The following is a 14545-nucleotide window of genomic DNA, read 5'->3' on the forward strand; positions in this document are numbered from 1 at the left end:
AGAGTCGACTCAAACCGACAAAACCAGCAGCGCCGTTAATCAGCCCAAATAAAGGTTAAGCGGCGCAGGAATACCAGCATGAGGCCGCTGGCAGCACGGCGGCTCCACGGCTGCAGCTCAGTGACGCTCAGACCTGCAAGAAAGTGACAGGAAACCGACCGCAGGAACCAGAACCAGCGCTGCGGCGCGGCTCCTCCTGGAGGGGGCGCCGTGTGGGTGGCAGCCAGCAGATAGTGACTAACTCCATCCAGCATGGCGGCTCCTGCTGCGAAGCAGCCATGATGCTGATGACCTCTGTGTGATGTCATCAGGAGGTGTTGGCCCGGTTTATAAAGCTCCCTGGTCCGGGACCGTACCAACCCTCACAGAACCAGAGACCCGGGACAACAGACGGGTTCTGGTCCAAAGGACGACTCTTAATCCCAACAGAACCTCCAGGTAAGGACCTCTAACTCACCTGTAGAGGACAGAGCCGGAACCAGAACCACAGAACATCCAAAGCTTCTGAAGTGAGAGTGGATCAGAACCGTTTCATGCAGAGCTGATGGGTACTTTGGACCCGGTCTGGTCTTAACTGTGGTTCTGGTTGGGTTGGTTGCTGGAGCAGAATTATAGAACTCGTTTTTGGTTCACTAAAAACTTTATTTCTGTCATTATTTATTGTTCTGATTGATTCTGAATCAGTAAACGGGTCAGAAGCCGAACCCGTTGGGTTCTGTTCTGATCCAACATTTAGACATTTAATTGGCTAACTAAATAATTATATTTAGTTTCTGCTGTTTTATTAGCATCTCTGTCCAAAGTTAGAAAATTAAATCTTAATCTTTAATTTCTTCCTGCAGGTTTTAGTTATTTTTATGTCCAACATTCATAAAAAAATATTTCTTAAAAAAAATTTTTTTTTATTGGTTTCAGGCCATTTTTAAGTAAATTATTTTGTTTACAAATCAGATTTCTGTAAACTGGTGTATAATCTCAAGTGTGTGGCTTTGCTGAATCCGTTTTCTGTTATTCTGATTTTAGTTTAGATATTCAGATATTTTATTAGACATATTAACAAGCCTGAGAGAAAAGACTAAACTGTTGCATTAAGTGAAAGAAACTGCTTTGGTTGATGTTGGTTGAACTGAATCTGGAAACACTAGAAAAGGTTCTGCAGGTTCTGACCCGGTTTAAAATCAGCTCAGCACTTTCTGTCCGTTTAGAAACTCCTAAAACCTTCAGAGCTCCAGATCCATCCAAGCTGAACCAGGAGTCCAGATGCATTCTGGGATTTCTGTTTGCATTTTAAACTCCTTAAAATGCAAAATACTGGAAAAACTCCAGTATTTAGTTAGCTGTTTATGTTCGCTATAAACAGCTAACCTAACCAGCTCTTTAACTGGTTAGGTTAGCCACATGTAGCTCATTTAGCTCATTAGCTGTTTAACTTTACAATATTGTGCTCATATGAGCCCATTAGCTCTTTATGTTAGCCATTTGCTGCTCATGTTAGCCTGTTAGCTGTTAGCCACACGTAATGAAATCACATCAGACTTCGTTAGCACTTTTCAACCCTGAAAGATTTCTCAGACGCTTTACAATGAAAATGTAGCCTGCTAACTCTTTGTTAGCCACATGTATGTCATGCTAGCTCTTTAGCTAGTCAGGTTTGCAGTATTTTGCTCTGTGTGTCAGCCATATGCCAGAGCCATATCTCTTTCGGATCATTTTATTGTATTTATTGTTAATCTTCATTTCCATTTAAATGAATTGCTAAAGTTTGCTATAAGGACGGATGTTAGCCACGATTATAAACACTGATGCAGGCATCTGATTGTTTTTGAGATGATATTTATTTCTATTTGTCCATATCAAATAAACAATAAAGTAAACAATAATGCTGCTCATGTTAAGCTTTTAGCCGTGTAAGTTAGCCACATGTAGCGTAGCTTCTGCTGGTGTGACTGTGAACTGGTTAGTGTGGTTTAAGGTAACATCACCTTAAAGTTAACTTTACTCTAGTTATAAATGTTGACATATTGATGATGCCTGGTGGAAATAATATTATCTGCACTTCCAGTTTGACCAGTAGAGCATCCAACTGGTTCCTGATGTTTACTTCACTACTTCAGTTTTCACCTCCTGAACTCCTGGAGTTCATGAAAACCAGAGCCAGTATTTAACTCTTTACACATCAAAGTCACTCTAAAAACTTTATACACAAAGCTTATGTTTAAAAACCTTCAGCATCAACCTGAAGTGCTAAATTATAACATTTCAGAGAAACGAACAATACATGGTTCTGTGGTCTGAGATACGAGACAGGAATGCTGCTTGATGCTGTTATTACCCTAAGAACTATTTTACAGAATCATCTAAACACCTCATGTGTTTAAATGTCAAAATAATCACACGCCTAAACCCATAAAGACTGTTTAGAGAGTCAAAACCACTTTGCGTCCCCTCCGAGCTCTAATGCAGTTTGCTGGCAGAGCAGCGCTCACCACAATCAGACCTAATTGAGCGTAGGAACGTGACACAGCAGCGCATTATGGAGATCCATCTGGTGACATCTGAGAGTCCCGCAGAACGCCCGAGACGAGCAGACTGCAGGCGCCTGGAGGCGGTGTTCTGACTATCGGTGCTACCTCGTCAGATTTTCCTACCGTAACACGGATAGATGGCTAAGTCTATCTGTTGGTGCTACTCGTCTAAAACTGCTACCGTCATGTTTACAAACTATAGCGGCTTGTTAATGTTAAATATATTGGATAACAATATTTGAGTGACTGAAGTAGAAGCTTAGAAGTTATGGTTAGCTTAGCATTGGAACAATTTATATCATGACGAAACCACAAGAAGATCACTTCCTTCATCTGAATATCCTACCCGTTTAAAATGAAAAGCTGTAGCTGTATGCACTAATCCTTTTATTACAATATCCTACCTGTTAAAAAATATTTTAAATACGGAGGCGTTAGTAAGAATAAAACGGTATCAGACAGAGAAACACGTTTTTATTGGACTAAATTAAAGACAAATAAATACAGATCAACGCAACTCTTTTTTGCGCATTAATCCGTTGTATGACAGATTTTATTAAATGCAGCTCAGCCACAATATATCACCGAAATGAACAGGTCATTGTGTTCCTAAAATGATAGGATATGATTAATATTACACGGCTATTACACAGTTTCAATCTCACATACTATCGCTACCAACATCTAGCAAGGTTTAGTAATCGAGTGTTATTAAACTAAAATATTTTAAAATATAGGGACAAAAAAGCCCACAAAACAACTTATTTTGTCCTGATTAACCGCCAAATAATAACTTGTTTACAGTAACAACATTGCAGACGACAAACTAAAGACATTTATAGATAAATTTATAAGCTGCCTGTCATGTAGAGTAAAACCATGTAGTAATACAGCAGCTTAATGAAAGCCAGGTATTAAATAAACTTACCATAATCTTCGATGAAATAAAACACATGAAACAAAACTTCCACAGGTAGGACGTATTTATAAGAAATCTGCTGAGTCAGCAGATTGTGACGCAGCATCGATGAGGTCATCACCGCAAGGTAGGACAGATTTATGGGTAGCACAGATAAACGGGACACCGGCCTGCTGATAAACTACAGCAGGAAGGTTTAGCAGGCTAATACACCAAACTACATCCTGCATTGGAATTTTAAATGTAATATTCCAGTAACAGAGCCAGTGTTCCCAGTAAAACGCAGACTCTGGGTTTTACTGGGCTAAAGTTAAAGTCTGGTTTAACATTTGGTTGAAACTACGGGTGTCCATGTTGGGACCAAACTGTTTCATGTAACCAGGATAAAACCAGGAAGATGGATGTTTTTCAACAACACAACCACTGTTCGTCCGTAAATTCTTCCAGAACCGGGCCGCAGAACGGGAGGTGAGCCAGAGGTTAATGGCGGCCACCCCGGAGACGTTTTCTGGTCAGTCCCCTCCACCATCATCATCCATCACGCTGCGTCCCGTTTTCCCGCCCTGAGAGCCCCTGATTTACTGCCGGGGTTTCCTCCGATTGGTCATCCAGGGAAAACTTCACACGGTCCGGTTCCCCTCCAGAATCAGCCACCCTCCGGTTCTGATCCGGTAGGATTGGGTTTACTCACTCTGATGGCCGGTTCTGATCCGGTAGAGCTGGGCCCTTGTTTCCAGAGTGACGTGATGTTTCGGAGCAGCTAATGTTCGCAGGGACGAATAATGTTTTACGGTTTAATGAGCTCTAATGTCGCCGGTCTCCAGAGCAGAGGTGGAGGTTTTACCGACACGTTTATGATGAAATAAAACAAAACTGATTTTCATTTGCGACCCACTCTCATGTTTCTGTCCATAAAACCCCGACGTGTCTGCAGAACATGAGCCTGACGGGCCAGGCTTTTAGAAAACACGGTTCTGTTCTGGGCTTTGGGTTCTGATCAGAAACCAAAAGTTAAAAATAATAAAACTAAGTTTGTGTTCATTTTAAAATACCTTTGATTTTTAATTTTTCTGGTCAAAAATGTGGAAGAATTTATTTATTTATTTTTTACATCTGTGAAATAAAAAAAAAAAATCACCTGCAACAGGAAATAAAAAATGGTGATATGTTCATATGGCTCTGTAGGTGGCGCTGTTCCCTCTAAAGTATACATGAACAAAAACATTTAGCGTAAATTAAGTAGTTACTAATGTTTTTAATTTTTGAGTATTAAAATGTATTATTATGTAATTATGTAACTTTTGTTGCCTTTTTATTTTAAAAACATTTTAAAATGTTTAAAATAAATTTAATGTTTAAAATAACATTATTATTGTTTTGACAATAAAAGAAGAAATTATTTCAGTTTAATTTTTTTAGTTTCTGCTGCATCACCACCTGTTGTATTGAATATTAACGGAACCAATTGCCAGATTGATCACCTGTTTCACATCTGGTCCGGTGTAGAGCCGGACCACAACCAGACCAGAACTGGACCAGAACCAGACCAAGCTCCAGTCACTGAGCCTCTTCAGGTTCAGACAGATGTAACCTGAAGAGGCTGGTCCAGCTGGTTCATTCACACCAGCTGGATTTATTCTGATTTAATCCGACTCTACTCCGTCTGCCTAGTCAAAGTCTGGTGAGGTGTGAACTCTAGTTGACCTCTGATGGAAACTGAACGTTTATCAGCCGCTTCGCCAAACTGCAGCAAATGGGTGAGAATGTGGATCAGCTCTGCTGGATCGGACCCAAATGGTTCTGCTGCTGTTCAGGTACAAACAGAACCACAACCAGCTCCATTCATGGTGGATCCAAACCCGGAGCGGGTTCTGATCCAGACTGGTGCTCTGCTGTGTTCCTTGGGTGATTTTCTTGCTCCTGCTGGTTCTGGGTCATGAAAGACGCATCAGAACCGCCAGAATGTTGGACATATTTTAAATTAAAAACAGTTTGAGCGAACTGGACCAGCAGCTGCAGGGAGGTTCTGATAAACATTCGGACCGGTCTGAGACCCTGGGAGGCCGAGCAGAACCTCAAACATTCAGAACCTCCATCAGCGGTCATTAAACCCGGCCCAAAACAAACCGAGGGGTTCTGCTGCAGGCCAGACTCCATCCCAACTCGACTGCAGATCCAGAAGCTCAGTCCGAAAGGTTCTGGAGTCAGAACACCTGCTGACCCCAGGGAGGTCCGGTGGTAAACCGGGTTCCCTCCGGTGGAACCTGAGCTGAGCGAAGGAGGAAACATGGTGGTGAAACGTCGCCGTTTCCAGGTAAATCTTTAGTCGGAGCTCAGAGTTTAGCCGTCGGCGCCGGGACGTTTCTCCACCGCCGGGACGTTTCTCCACCGCCGGGACGTTTCTCCACCGCCGGAACGTTTCTCCACCGCCGGAACCCGTTGGAGCTTCAACACGTTATGACTCGGGTTTGTTCCCTCCAGAACCAGAACCGGCAGAGCAGCAGACTTACATAACTGACCTTTCTGCTTTCGTTTGACCGCCTGACGTAACGTCACTCATCGTCCACTTGGACAGGCGGACAGGTTGCCATGGAGACGGGTCCTCTGTTACGCAACGCTGCCAACATTTTTGCAAACCGAACTTCCAGTGCAGAAACATTTGTTGTTGGTTCTGTTCTGGACTTTGTTTCACCATTATTGCTGTTTGAATATTTATTCTCTCTGGTTCTGGATGCATTCTGACTTTTTACATTCAAACGGTTGCTATGATACGTAACCATGGCGACAGCATTGGTTTTCCAACCAGCTGATTAGCATCTGAAAAGCTTGAATATTAGCTGAACTTTGACCCCAAACAGCAGAGAGAGGAGGAGGAAGTTTTAATGAGCGGCAAGAGCAAAAGAGGCGGATTAGCAGAGCTGGCTAGCAACTGATGATGTCATCCAGGTCATGCTGCTGAGGATGTTGAGCTGTTAGCATGTTAGCATGGGGCCGTCATACAGCAGCAGTCTTCAGTCAGAGGCCTTTCAGATGCAAGACTGACTGCTACTGGAGATCCTTTGATTTCCTGTTGGGATCAATAAAGTGTTTTGGATGTTCTGGTGTTGTGGTTCCGTCCGGCCCAGTTCGGTACCGCTGTGCGCTCTTCAAACAGAACCGCTCTGTTCAGGTTTCTCTGGGTCATGATGGTGCCACCGCCGTGCTGCACCGTGGAGATCCCGTTCTTCCCATCCGGCTCAGAACTTCTCTGGACCCCATCTCTGATGTTCTAACGGTTCAGAAGAACCAGGTCGTTTGGTAGAACTTGGACTCCAGACCCGGTCCGTCACATCTGCATCACTAGCTTTTAATATTCCTAAAGGCGGTTCTGATGTCATCGGGTTTTCCTGCTTCTAATGAAGCAGCTGGAGAGAGTTGGTTCCGAGTGGACTGGGTTTAATGTTGGGAGTGGTTCTGGCCGGTTCTCCAGGCCGGGCAGAACAACAGCAGCAGTGTGGAGCTTATGTAAGAGCAGCGCTGGGTTGGTGGTCCGTTTGATCCACAGGCAGGAGGAGTCCGCTCCGAACCGGGTCCTGGAGCTGCACCGGGGACTCAGGTTTCAGAGAGCGGTCCGGTCCGGTCCAATAATCGGGTCTGACTCAGCTGGACTTCCAGAACCTCTGCTGGTTCTGTTCAGCTGATGGAGAAACATCTCAGGAAGTTTGTGATCCGACTCAGCGATCCACAGTTCCACTCTGACCTGCAGCGGCGCCCTGAGGAACGCCACGGCGCTTCGGCCATTTTATCCCAAACCTCAGACCGCCACACGCAGCCGCGTCTCCAAACAACATCGTACACACGGGTTGTTTTCAGATCAGTTTTCATCCCCTACTGAATGTTTTCAACCTGCCACACCCCTAGGGGGCAGCGTAGCGCTAAGCTAACAGCCAATCAGATTGCTTCAAACCTCAGGAGGTTCATCTGCCTGGATCAAAGGTGTTGTTTTTTAATGTATTTAGAGAAATAAAAAATTACTTACAGAAATGTTTGATGCAACACAATGTGCTCTGCTGGTTTCTTCCTGTTGCCATGGTAACCAGGGCCCGTCTACTGCGTGGCTTATAAAGTTCATCGTAATGAAGCAAACCTGCTTTAACTGCTGGACTAAAACAGGAAGAGGTTTTAAATAAACGACCAGATCCTGTTTTTATTGCTGAGAAAAGATTCAATATTTATTTAGTTTCTCCAGTTCAGCCAAAAATGTTAATCAAAATGGACGCCTTTCATTTAACGGGAAAACTAATAGAAATTTTAATGGAAAAAAAATTCTCATTTAATTCAAATAGTTTATGTTCAGTCTATTGTTATATTTTTGTTGATTTTAGATTTTTTTAAAAATCTGAGTTGATGATTTTGGCCCACATGCCTGGTGTACAGATATATCTGTTAAGCTTTTAAACAGAGTATTACAATTTAAAGTTGGTAAAACACAAGACGATGTTGAATCGTGTTTTATCACATTATTAGATCATCTCCACTTTAGTCAGAGTTTTGTTTTTAGTGATAATAAAAGACAGAGCCGGCCCAAGGCATGTGTGAGGTAAGGGGCAGGTTAGGGCCTCCAGGCCACCAGGGGGAGCACAAAGCCAGCATGATGAGAGATAGATGTATGTATCTTTAGAGACAGATATACACACACGAGAAGATAATTTCTGTATTATTTTTATAGAAGTTGCAGAAATGGAGAATTTCTTCCTGCTGTGGGGAAATTTAAAAGATCAAATTTATTTACTTTGTTTTTTATCATCTGATTTAAAATTCAAATAGTTCAAATATTACAATTTCAAAAGTAATTTTTTAGTTTGTTTCTCCTGTCAGGTTAAAATCTCTGGAATGATGTGAGCTAATTATAATTGATGCTAACGCTAGCAGCTACGCTACTCATAGCGTAGCTTGGGAACTCAGGGCCCCAGAAAGGTTCAGACCGGCCCTGCAGAGCAGCATGGCTCCACAGACACATGGAGAAACCATGGCAACGAAGGTCAATCCGAGAGGTCACGGTCGGCCGATCAGAACATCTGGTCGGTTTAAACCTCCAGCAGAACCTTCCTGGTTCTGGATCCTGAGGTTGACCCCCGCTGACCCCTGATCTCAGCTCCTCTCAGCTGCAGCGCCTCCTTCCTCCTGCTCCTCCTCCTCCTCTTCCTCTCCTGCTGCAGCAGCGCCGCAGCTCTCAGATGGATCTGCAGCAGCAGCCCAGCGGTTCTGCAGCTCTGCGGTGCGCTGAGCCTCACTGGACCTCCTGCTGACGACCCGGTGACCCTGGGGACGGACCTGTGAGTGGAACCGCTCTGATGGAGTTCTGACCGGGTTCTGATGGAGTTCTGTCGGAACCAGAACCAGTTCTAGGTTTCTGCTCCCCAGCAGAGTTTGGACCGAGTTCTGACTGTTTTGCTGCTGTGCTCTGGTTGTTCTGCTCCGTGTAGAGTTCTGACCTGGTTCTGATTAGTTTCTGCAAAGTTCTGTTGAGTTCTGCAGATGTCTGACTCTGGTTTTGCTGAGTCCAGTTTAAAGAGTTCTGACTCGGTTCTTACACATATCTGAATCAGTTCTGTTTATTTCTGACTGGGTTAAAGGATCGTTAGAGTTCTGGCTCGGCTCTGTCCGGTTTGGTTGGGTTCTGACCGGCCTGTGTTCTGTTCTTCCCTTCCAGAACCATGTTGTTCTCCAGCAGCCTCCTGCAGCGGTGGTTCTTCGCGGTCTTCCTGCTCTGCTCCCCGGTTCCGTTCGCGGGCCGGCCCGTCGACACCCTGAGCGGCAGAATGTAAGTCCAGTTCTCCTCCTGTTCGGTACCAGAGTGCAAATGTTCGGCCGGTCCCTGCGGGTCTACTGGACCGCCTGCAGGAGCCGGTTCGGCTCGGAACTAAAGCAAACCGGGCCGGTCCGGCAGAACTTTTCCATATTATCTCTGGGTCGGTTCTGGATGTGATCCGGGTCCAGTCGGGTCAGGTCCACTTCACGGGATCAGGACGGGAACAAACAGAACCGCTGAGGTTCTGGATATTTTATTTCAACAGAAACCAGAGTTCGGTTCTGGTTCTGACAGATAAAACATTTCAGTTGCAGCAGTTCGGATTAGATGGTCCACACCTTTCCGGTTCTGATTTGTTGGGTTAAACCGAACCCGACAGTTCTTATGTTGTTATGGAGGGATTTGGATCAGAACCGCTCCATTAGATCAAAAAGTGCAGGGATCGGTTTCCCCTCACACAGAACCGGAACCGGAGCAAAGTTCTGATGAGTTTGGTCTCAGAGGGATGAAAGATGGATCGGAACTGGAACCGCTCCCCCGGGAGGTTCTTGCTGCTCAACATTTGGATCAGAACCGAACCTGCGGAGTCATGAGAATTCAGCAGGAAGTTCCCGAACCTGATAAAGAGGAGCTGCTCTTCCTCAGCGGTTCGGCTGCATCTATCCCGCTGGTTCCGAAACTTTCAGAACCTCAGGTGGACCCAGAGAGGACGGCAGATTCTGAGCAGACTGCGCCCTCCTGTGGTCACTTTTATAACATGTCTGCTGGTTCTGGAGGAGGTTCTGTTGGATCGGGAAGCAGATTAAAGCGGTTCTGATGAGTTCGACTTCTACAAAAATGGTTCTGGTGGGCCAACATTTTATTAACTCAGTAATTAATGTCACAGTTAAAAGTAAATATTCAGTTAGCAAACATGCTAATTATTTACATTGGAGCTAAAAGTTAGCAAAACCTGCTAGCTTACCATTAATTTTTACTAATTTCACTAATTTTTTTGTATTAAAATAGAAAAAATGTTTTTTGTTTTTCATTTGTTTAAAAATGTCAGATTCAATCAAATATTTAACTGGCACGTGGAGTTGATATTCAGCATGCTAACATTTGGTTAGCAAGCTTGCTAACAGTGATTCTCGAGAAGTGGGACAAAATGGGTTTACATTTTTTCAAAAACGTTTCTAATTATTCCTCAAGCTTATGTATTCAGATATGACAAATAATGTTTTGGACATGTAAAGATGATAAGGTGCAGGCTCCCAGTTGCAACGTTTTTTAAAAATTAAATTTTTAATGGACCTGACCCAGAACTTTATCAAAACCATCTGACAAAAATAAATATAAAATTATGTTTAATCACCCTATTAGTGATATTTTACTCAGCTTTATAGACAAATGCTTCTGAAGAAACAAAATAAATATTATTTAAAACAAAAAACAACATAAAATCCATCTGACGGAGTTGACACACAACTGAAGGTTTTGACAAACTAGTGAGTAAAAAGATACATGCGAAGTAATGCCATTTATGTAAAACATTAAAATGAATTAACTGCACATTTAAGTGAGATTTGTCAACATTATCACTGAAAGAGTCACAATGTCAGTTAAAAACTCTGGAGTTGACAAAATGCCAAACTACCTCAATTTATATGATGTTATTCTGAAGGAGGCCATATTGTAGCTCGTCAGGTCCATGAAATCTTTACAGTTTACTAAAATTAAGCATTTAGTTCACAAAACTTCATGAAAATGTAGTAAATCGTCAATTCTGGTGTTGACACATCATAGTTGTGACGAACAATTTAGGAATAAAACAAGAAAAAACCAAAGAATAACATAAGCTAACTAGAGCTGCCTGGCCCTGTTAGCAAAGGAAGAGGTCATGGGGTCCTCAGAAGTTCTGATGCCCCCAATAATGCCTGATTTTTTTTACATTCTTTTTATGTGTGATGGTGTTGACAAAAACTTGGGATAAATTTCAATGGAGTTTGAAAATATATATAAAAATGATTTTTAATTCAATTTATTGATACTTTTCTAATTATTTATTTGAATACTTATACTTAATTGTCATAATATATTATCTTAATATTCCTGTAATTGTTTTAAACTATTATAATGTATGTATTGTAATGTATCTTTAAAATCCCTTGTCCCAGAACAAGGGATTTTACAGCCACCATCCACCTACTACAATGTTTAAAATAAAAAATATTCAGCAAACACCAGGAAAACATACATTGTTGTCTCACATGGCCCAGGTTAGTTTAGTCAGATATATGAAAAAATCTTGTTTTATGTATATTTTATTCAAATTTTGTGCTTTAGCCATAGGACCTGTTTTGTCCCTCTTCTCAAGAATCACTGCTAAACATTTAACTGGAGTTAAATATTTAGCTTTCTAATATTATAAAATTAATGGCAGTAATTAGCATCCTAACTATTTATAAATAGTGACATTTATAAATGAATAAAAGAAATGGTGAAAATGTAACTGAAAGATGTACCGCCGCTAAAGAACCCGATTTATTTCTGTTTTTGATTAACTTTGCAAACGGCACATCAAAAACCTGGTCTTCACTGGTAGATGAAGACTTTTATTATTATTATTACCGAGTGTGTGCTGCCCCCTGCTGGTGGACCGAGGCTCAGCTGTTTCTCTCTCTGCCACCAGGAGGCGCTCTGTGACCCACACTCAGCTCATGCACGACAAAAGCCGGATGCTGCAGGACTTCCGGCGGCGCATGTTCCTGCAGGGCATCCTGGACGCGGTCCACACGGCCGAGATCCTCCCGGTCCGCGGCGCCGGGGGCAGCAGCGGCGCCGGCGCCGGGCCGCCCGGACCGGGCCTGGGGGTCAACCCGAGCACCACAGGCAGCACCCTGCAGTCCAAGCCCCCTGGAGGAACCAAGAACCTCCCCGTCATGTTCCAGGAGGAGGAGGAGGAGGAGGGCACCCACCTGCCGCAGGAGACCAACAAGTCCTACAAGGAGAAGGTTCCCAGCAAGAGGAAGCGGAAGGGGAAGTCCGGCCGCCGGAAGGAAGCGGAGAAGAGGAAGAGGACGGTTCGCGCCGTCCGGCGAAGGCCAGGGGAAGAGGCGGGCAGCGGGCTCCACCTGGAGTGGAGGCCGCTGCTGGGCCTGCAGGGGGCGCTGCAGTGAGACGCCGTCAGCCTCTGACGGAGGTGAGTTGGTTTGGGTCGCCGGGGTAACGGCAGGTCATAGAGGCGTAGCAGAACGTTCTGCTCCATGATTCGGCTCCTCAAGCGGTCCAGAATTGGTCCGGTGCTAGAGGAACCCGATCACCGGTCCTGATCGGTGAGGCAGAGAAGCAATGGGGTGCTGCTACTGCGGGCGCCAAAATAATTGTTTCTTTTGAACAATTAAAAGATAAAAACATAAAATTCCAGTGAAATATTCTGTAGAATAAAACTGGAAGAACCAACCGACTCCATCTGGACTTCAGAATAAAAGTTCACAGAAAAGATTTTCAAACAGCAGGCTGTGGAAATGTTGGGCAGTAACTGAGAGGTTCTGGTACCGGATCTGTTTGGGTTCTGGCTGCCAGGCTGCTGGGTTCTGGTTCTGACCTGCAGAACCTCGCTGGTACAAACGGTTCTGGTCCGGTCCGGAGCTGATCAGGTTTCCATGGAGACCAGAGACCGAATTTAGCCTCCACAACCAGACGGTACCGTCAGTGAGGCTTTGGACCACAAGGTTCTGGTTCTGCTGTGGTTACAGCATCAGAACCGATGTACTGGGCCGATCCTATTGGCTGGTTCTGAAGCCCAGATTAAAATGAGAGAAATGTCTTCACCGGGAAATACTGGAGAGATTCCAGCAGCAGGGATTGATTGATTGATTGATTGATTGATTGATTGATTGATTGATTGATTGATTGATTGATTGATTGATTGATTGATTGATTGATTGATATTCTTTGTTCTTTGCTGTCAGAAAAGTTGAAAACTTCTTCATAAATCCACAATCTGATCTTTTCCCTCTGAAATTATTTCATTAATAATCTGGATTAAACTAATAAAAACGGCTGAATCTTATCTAAAAATATTCCTCTAGATTTTCAGGATTTCCATCAGAAACGTGATGGATGGAATAAATTAGCTGTTTGACCTGTGATGTTGAGATAATCTGTGATAATCTGAGTGCTGGAGGTTCTCCTCTGAAGGTTTTCTGTCTCTCTGTGTCTTGCAGACAGAAATCTTGGCCTCGGCTCTTGGACTCCTAAATGTTCACGACTCGTTCTCCTGTCACGGAGCATTTGGACCGCAGAAAGAAAATATTTATTGTGTGTAAATATCTGAGATTAAGAAGCAGAATATGTTTAAATGAAACCTTATCGGCGCTGTGTGCAGCCGCAGATTTTAATCTTTGTGAATCCTTTTTTATTCCAGTAATGTCTGATTAATTCCAGTAATTTATTTTGGTGTATTTATTTTGAAACGTATCGAGGTGCTGCTGACCTTCTATATTTTTGTACCATAATGCACTTTAGATATCTGACTATAATCTATAAACTTGTTTTTGTTGACTGAAGTAAAGAAAACTCGACTTTTTTTGTCATTTTCTTTCATTTGTTTAAACATGTTGTTTTGTTGAAGCTGTTTGCTGTTTTCCTCCTCGTGATGCCTTCACTGACCGTCGGTTTTCTCCACGCTCTTCTTCGCCAGGCCAAAGTTCACGTGTTCATGTTGGTGAAGCCTGTTGTTCTGAGCTGATTAAACATGTCGTCATATCTGAGTCCGAGTCCGACTGGTCCATCAGAACCTCTGGTCCATCAGAACCTCTGGTCCATCAGAACCTCAAGTTCAGTTCTGGAAACTTAGTCCCATTAGATCTAAGGTTTTAGGTTCCAACATTTAGATTGTTTATTTTTTCTTTTAGTAGTAAAAGTCTGAAACTCCAACATTTTCAAACATCACCTTTAATCAACGGTGACCAGATTTCATTTTAGAAGCTGCAGTTTAAAATAAAACATCTCACGGTTCAATTTCCTGTTTCAAATAGAACTTAGTTTAAAAAATGCATTTCAATAAATCCTAAATATAATTATACTAGTAAGTCTAGTAATCTGTATGATCTAACTATTCATTTATTTCTTATGAAATCTGTTAAATATTTTACAGCAGCAGTGCCTCTTTTTGTCCACTATGGGGCGCCGTTTGTATGGTTACACAGTCAAAGCTTTGCAGCAGTAATTTTAGCCAGGAGATAAAAGTTAAATTCTTACCATGATATTAATTAATCTATAAATGTCAGTTTCTAATAACAAGATTATAAATATATATATACAAGG

General features: G+C 43.0%; 1 protein-coding gene across 2 annotated transcripts; it reads left to right on the forward strand.

Annotated features, from left to right (window-relative positions):
• Positions 1 to 217: 217 nt before the first annotated feature.
• pthlha (parathyroid hormone-like hormone a) lies at positions 218 to 13989 on the forward strand. Of its 2 annotated transcripts, none has more exons than XM_032589787.1 (4): positions 218 to 438; positions 9137 to 9247; positions 11907 to 12416; positions 13444 to 13989. In XM_032589787.1, exons 1-3 carry the CDS (start codon positions 302 to 304, stop codon positions 12391 to 12393), a joined length of 735 nt encoding a protein of 244 aa, XP_032445678.1. In that variant the 5' UTR covers positions 218 to 301; the 3' UTR covers positions 12394 to 12416; positions 13444 to 13989. The 2 variants fall into 2 exon arrangements, with proteins under 2 accessions (XP_032445678.1, XP_032445680.1); XM_032589789.1 differs by lacking the exon at positions 218 to 438 and adding an exon at positions 8582 to 8759.
• The last annotated feature ends 556 nt before the right edge of the window (positions 13990 to 14545 follow it).

This window comes from Xiphophorus hellerii, chromosome 17 (genome assembly GCF_003331165.1).
Source record: "Xiphophorus hellerii strain 12219 chromosome 17, Xiphophorus_hellerii-4.1, whole genome shotgun sequence".
In the NCBI taxonomy this organism is placed as follows: Eukaryota; Metazoa; Chordata; class Actinopteri; order Cyprinodontiformes; family Poeciliidae; genus Xiphophorus; species Xiphophorus hellerii.